At 40.6% G+C, this 6,886-nt stretch overlaps 1 protein-coding gene across 2 annotated transcripts; it reads right to left on the bottom strand.

The window, feature by feature from the left end:
• Positions 1-1,422: 1,422 nt before the first annotated feature.
• Positions 1,423-4,853, bottom strand: faim2b (Fas apoptotic inhibitory molecule 2b). 2 transcript variants are annotated; one of them, XM_076110973.1, is made up of 12 exons: positions 4,839-4,853; positions 4,274-4,322; positions 3,891-3,958; positions 3,745-3,809; positions 3,600-3,653; positions 3,464-3,514; positions 3,312-3,351; positions 3,182-3,219; positions 2,984-3,071; positions 2,787-2,882; positions 2,531-2,584; positions 1,423-2,448 (listed from the first exon to the last, which is right to left on the bottom strand). In XM_076110973.1, the coding sequence occupies exons 1-12, from the start codon at positions 4,851-4,853 to the stop codon at positions 2,299-2,301; spliced, it is 768 nt and encodes a 255-aa protein (XP_075967088.1). In that variant the 3' UTR covers positions 1,423-2,298. The 2 variants fall into 2 exon arrangements, with proteins under 2 accessions (XP_075967088.1, XP_075967089.1); XM_076110974.1 differs by having other exon boundaries at positions 4,274-4,319.
• Positions 4,854-6,886: the final 2,033 nt, after the last annotated feature.

Raw genomic sequence — 6,886 nt, 5'->3', positions numbered from 1 at the left:
TGGAGAGGAAGACCAGACACACAACTCTTTTAAGGTCAGACAGCTTACTTGTTTTCTTTGGGCTAATTTAATTGGAAAGCTAATGCTAGCCTGAAGGGGGTACAGGTGCCAGGTAAAGTAACTTTACAGTCATTTAGATTTGATAAATTGTTATGATTTATCAAAGAAATTCACCAACAGATTGAGCCTACTACACGGTGCTGCAGTGATTTACCAGTGTGCATAGATCACATTTTAAAGTCATTTATTAATCACAGTGCAGGTGCTGTTAAAGTTTGCCTTTGTGAAGTTTACCGGTGCACCGTGAAGACATCTGACTTTATGTGTTTGATGTGTGAGGTGTGTTTGCACCAGACACAAAATCATATGTAGGATTTATCTTGGCAAGTTGCATGAATTCTTGACAGAAAGTAAGTGGAAATAATAAGGCTGAGTGTTTCTGTGCATGTTTGTTTGGTCTGTAGTTGATTGTGAACGCAGATCAAGTAGTTCTACCTCTTTAAACAATAGTTTTAGTAACTTATATAAATCCATAGGAGCTGTGACCATTGGTGTGTGTGTGTTTTTAAAGATGATGGATTACCAGTACTTAATCATTGTTAAAAAGCTTGATATAAGCAGTTGATGTTGGCAAGTCACCTCTGTGTCCAGTTTTGGAGGAACATTTGAATAATAGCTTTTTAGGACAACCATAAAATGTTCCCTTATTCATATCTTCATATGTTATCGCGATGCACACATTTTCCTTTCTCCTAATAAATAAGCTACCTGGAGCTATATATATATATATATATATATCCTACAAACTGACATCACACTACATGTTTGCACACAGGCTGGGGGACAGTGTGGACTGCAGTCCATGTTGACATGGAGCTTTCCACATTTACTGAGGCAGTGGAGCCGAGTGTTTCTGTTTGTAACACTTCTCCGTCATCCCGTCCACGCTGGGTGAAGGCTGAGATCCAATCCTCAGCAAAGTTATGTGATGCAGCAGTGATCGCTGAAGCTCTACGATGATTCATCAGCGCCGAGTAGATTAGATGTCAGTGTGACGATTAGAGGTGTGTGTGGAGGGCTAACACGGAAGGTGACAGCAGTTACCACATTGTACGAGAGGAGTAGATGGTAGAAGTATAGTATCAGGGCTGTTTATGAGGATTCAGGTTACTTGGTAAAGAACATATATTTGATATTTGGAAGTATGGTTTTTGTATTACTGTTTTACTGTGGATGAAGTCAATACAACTGTGTCATGGAGTAGTGTGCAGGCGTTACATTTTTCTTTACGATACAGGTTACTTGAGCCGCAGGAAATTATCCGTAAATCCTATAATTACACTTAATCCTAATTACCACCGCTCATCATCTTACACATTTAAGACACAGAACTTTTCACTTTTATTTTAATATTTCCAGAATCAAACGGACACAGCTCATTGTTCTTAGAAAACCAATATCAACATGCAATGTGTTTTGGTCACTGTACAGTTAGAACGTTTCTAACACTCGTGTTCTCGTCATCAACCTGTTTACATTATTTTCTATCACATCACAAAGGCCACATTAGAGTTACAATAGAAATTGCGACTGATGTCTAGTAACTAAAGTATGTTGTTGAAGTGTATCTGATGCCACACACACACACACACACACACACACACACACACATTTTCCCTTTGTGTTTGGTGTTGCATCTTAGCTTTAAAAGTCTAAGTTGAAATCCTTCAGGTTTCACTCAAACAGTGTTTCCCCCACAACAACACCCATGCTAAAATGTACTGAAATATCATAGACACTCACAGTAAATCTTCAAACTTCTCATCTATGATAATGTGCATTAAAAGCAGTATAAGCAGTATAAAAACAAACAGTATCTACTGTACATAGCTTGTGAAACAGTTGTTAAAGCAAACTCAACCTAAAAGTGCCGATTAGTTGAACCTTATTTTTTGGCCCAACGAAGAATAAACACACAAACTGATCATACTCAACTCTGTTTTTGATGTGCTGTCCACTTATGAGCCTAATGACTGTTTAAATGGTGGATGGTGTAATTACAGTAGACCCGAGAGCGATACAACATCACAGGAATAGCCAGAGCACAGTGAGTTAAGAGACATGACGGGGGAAATAAAACATTTAAAATAGTGGTTCATGAAGAAATGTAATGCCCTGATGTCATCTTGTTAATGAGGCTAATGAATCCAAGTTGATTGTTGAGGTTAAGAGTTGAGCTGAGAGACATATATACAGTGTGAATATACATTCTAGGGGGAAAAGCAGAGGAGAGATGCTTTACTCGCGGCCTCCTCCCATGATCTGTAGCAGGAAGCTGAACAGGTAGATGATGTCCAGGTAGAGGCTGAGCGTGGCAAAAACGTATTCCTCCGGACTTATCGTGTAGCGCTTGTTTCCTAACAACAACTGGGTGTCGAAGGCTAGGAACTGGAGAAAACAAGGAGAGTAGGTAAGTAATAGTAGAAACTTCCGATGGACAATAATGAGGTTTTCATAATGTGATTCTCACCAGAGTAAAAACGATGGCTCCGAGTACGGCATAAAGGGCATGTAACCAGGGAACCTGCGGTGCAAAATAAAAGCGTTACAAAACACCGTTAAGAAGCACAGCCGGAATGCTAATTTAAGAAAAACAGAGCAGATTATCCGTGAGGCTAATCCCTTCTCAGTAACGCTCACATACAGCCAGCAGGACCTGAAACTGGTGTTTAACTCATCACAAATCACAGCTCGGACTTCCTCTCGAAAGGTGCGCGTGAACTTACGTATCCAAAAGGGACGACAATGGAGAAGGTGATGGCACAGAGAAGCATGACCATGCACAGAGAGAACAGCACTCCCTGACAGGACGTGATGTCAATCTGCAGCAGGTGAGAGAGAGAATAAACGGATGATGGATTTATTTCGCTTGTTTGGTCGTCTGACAGCAGTTTGAAGTGTAGTTGAAGCAGTTGCTTCTCACCTTAGTCTGGAAGCTGAAGATGGTGACGGAAAGACACACCAGAGATGTGATCCCCAGACACAGAACCACTGACTTGGTGTTGTAAAAGCTGGAGAAGGAGAAGGAGTCGTTTTACTCTGGAAAGCCTCGGATGAGTTGCACTCAACGTCTTAGACACTCACGCACACACACACACACGCCGACATCGACAATATTTACCTCGACACAAACCCCATCATGAAGGCCATGCTCAAAGTCTGAGGGAAAAAAGGGAAGATTACTACCACAGTTGTGTTGAGTGTGTGCGTAAAGAAGAACATATTCTGTTTTCATGATGAGGAATACTCACAAAGAGAACTAACAAAATGATATTCCAAGGAAACTGCCTCCTGTTTAGGTAGAAAAAAAAAAGAAAAGCCACTTTCATTTGCGAATGCACATCCACACAACATTATGTGTGCGCTTTGATTAATGTTTGGGTTGTCGGGTACGTTACATTACCTCAGCTCTCCACAGCAGGACAGAGCGATGTAGGTGGCAAAGAACACAAGACTGTCAGAAAAAGGGAAGATGAAGATGATGAAGCTTAGTAAATAAGGTCATAGAGAAGACTAATGTGAGTTGTGTTTTCACTTACTAAGACGCCATGTACAAGCTTGGATGAGTCTGGATATAAAACCTCACGGGTGCACTGTAGAGACCAAAAATATATATGGATTCAATTCATATATTAATCAAAGTGGTGGAAAGTAGAACTTTTGAGTTACCGAAAGAGTCGTTACCAAAATGAGAAGAGAGCAACAATTGCCACGGTCACTAGCAGCTGGACCATGAGAATGGCGTAGACCTGCAGGAAGACACACACATAGTATCAGAGCAATGGAAGAGTAGCTGTGATGTTGGTTCTGTGCTGGTGTCACACGTTTACCTTCCGGATGAAGGTCCGCCGGATGTTCTTGTCGTCCCACGCAAACTGGGCCTCCATCTCCCCATAGCCTGAAGAACGAGGTAAGGAGGAGACACGGGAGGGTTTATCTTTGGAGCAAGTATTCACATATGGTTCCTTAAAATGATACTGCAGCATTAGTCGGACATATTAAGTCCCTATGCACAAGGCAGGTTTGACTTCTACTAACTTCTCACAACTTTTAAACTTAAACAAGTGCAATGTTGTTAGGGTTATATAGTCGAGATTACAAATTGGAAATGAAACAATAAATGTAATGATAATAAAAGAAGAATCCTTTGACTCAAACATGCATATGCTGTATGTAGTAAGTGGTGGACGTGAGTAAAGAGATCAGTTTTTACCTGCAGTCGCCTCCTGGTAGCTGGGGGGCTCATGATCATCACACACCTGCTGGCATGGAAATACACTTTGTAGGTTCATTACAATTTTTAGTCAGATGCATGATAAGCATCACGGTCTTTGCATTCACTGTGCAGTTCAAAATAAATGTGTGTACTCTCACAAACCAGCACAGTGCTGACTTTGCTTTCACCTTATTGTTTAACACATTTGATTTTACTGTTAAAGCTTCCGGCACACAATTTTCTATCACGGATTTGTCCACAAAACAGCCTCCAGTATTAGGATTAGGACGGATGTGATGGGCCTCCATGTTTCCGTAGCCGGCATAGATAACACTATAGTGTAAGTACAGGGCTCTTTATATGAGCTCTTTCACACACAGTACGTCGTTATTTGGTTGAAACAGACGAATCATATCTCCACTATCCCGACTCAAAGCCACGACTTTATAATTTGTGCCAAACAAACTTGCATTAAAATGTAATTGTTCTTTGTAAACAATCACTACATGTATGTATTACAAAGCTGTAGTAGACCTTTAAAGCCAGAAAGTTAAGAACATACCTTTCCCTTCTTCATGATTTTTCCCTTTTACACCTGTGAGTTGCTGATGATGAGGAAGATAAGTCACAAGTAAAATAGTTTTCTTGTCTTTCAAATCCAAAATATGAGAAGATCTCAGTTTAATAGGGTTTGTGTGGTCCAAAACACTGCGAGCTGCAACCACAAAAGGTTGTTTTGTAGATTAGTTGTTGCTCTGAATTTGTCTCCAGTGTGCGGATTACACTGAAGCTTTATAGGCCTCCATGCGGTTAATCTCTCTCTAACCCTGATCCCACGCCACCCCTATCCTCGGACCAATGAGGTCACTCTAGAAAAGTCCAGGTAGTCCCAAAACATTGAGATAATTCCAGACCGTACCACTGCTGCTGCTAAACGGGGGTGTCGTTTATGTCTCCCATTGCTGGCACAAACCTCCTCAACAGTGTACCAGGACAGTTAGTCATCCTATTAGACTCAAAGGACTTATATATCTGAATTACATATGCATTACATAACTATTTTTCTCCACTTAAGGGGGAAAATGAGGGGCAGAGACATAGATGATATTTGATAATCTGCATATATTCATATTGTGTGGGATTATAATATCAAAACACAACCAACAACCCACAAGCTTATGATGCTTATAACACGTCGACTGGCTTTTAGCAACACAACAGTGATCTCTTGAACTGTGTGACATCATGCTTTTGTGTAAGAGTTTTGTAACAGGCACATCAGACTAATGAGATTTAAGTTAAGAACATTATGGAGCAGACACACAGCCTTTACAAATAATGAGATGTACCATACGGCCATCTTTGACCTACGTTTACTCATGGATTTTACGTTTGTTATGCTTTGCCAAGAAGACAATTAGAAACAACTCCGACAGGATACAGGGCTCTGAAGAAATGTGATATTTCATAATTAGTTTTGCCTCAGTGTAGATCGTAGAGTGAGGACCTAAGACAACCCCTGATCACATTTCATTGACGGCCAATACAAATGAATGTGGAAAGTGTGCTGTGTAGTGACACAGTGCTGTAATATCCAGTGTGATACAATGTCTGGAGCATTTCTAATGCCTCTCATCGGCTCTCAACATGTTGACGGCAGGTCGGCGGCTCATAGCTAACAGTGCTAACAGCACTAACAGTGCAAAATACGGCGAAAGTGCTGACTGAGCTACAACTGCCTATGAGAGCAATGCATGCAGGTAGACATTACTCCACTATGTCTTTACATAGACTGTAGATGTTTGCTGCTATTTTAATGCTCATCATTTTAAATACCGCTCCTTTCATGTTTAGCGGGAAATAATAATAATCTTTTACTCTGGCAAGACATTGTTTGAAACCAATGTCGGTGTTTCCATCCATTCATTGATTCAATAATTCATTCATTTATTTCATTCATTCATACAGACAAACTGACTTTTATTCCATTGCTTTGTATTTCCTCCAATCCTCAGTCCATAAAACTTTTACTGCCACTTCCTTCTTGTAGCCACTAGATGGAACCAGCAGACAAGAGTATGTTGGTCAGTGTTTGTGTGTCAGACACACAGTAGGCATGAACCGTTACACTCAAATACCTTTGTCCTTTGTTTTTTTTACTCGGGAAAGAAAGCAGACCAGAGGGATACGACCCTCTTCTGTCTCTTTTACTTCTCATAGTGGAGCAAAAGGATATTTGGTGACAATACATCTGCCACACTCACTTCCGAGAAATGATGTCGGTCCCTAATAATACAACGAGATTCCTGTAAAAATGGAAATTAGAAGATTTGCAATGACTGCTCAAACTCTGTCTGCTCATGTGATATAATAAAAAGCTCCAGATCAGCTACTCAATGGACCATGTGATTGTTTTTTTCTCAGCTGAGAATGAACTTTAAAACCTCAGGTATGCGGGTCCTGGTCTAAGTCCTTTGGGATGCACTTTGATCCACCGCGGAGACGCTGACTCATTGTTGTCATTACGTTTGTTGTGCGATGATGGGTGATATTGATTGACAGAATGGACTTTTGGTTTCACTCATCCCTGTGTCCACTAACAACAACATA

This window comes from Anarhichas minor, unplaced genomic scaffold, assembly GCF_050575085.1.
Source record: "Anarhichas minor isolate MPS153535 unplaced genomic scaffold, ASM5057508v1 ptg000043l, whole genome shotgun sequence".
NCBI classification, from domain to species: domain Eukaryota; kingdom Metazoa; phylum Chordata; class Actinopteri; order Perciformes; family Anarhichadidae; genus Anarhichas; species Anarhichas minor.
Note: the sequence above shows the minus strand (reverse complement) of the source record. Positions and strands in the feature narration are given on the sequence as shown.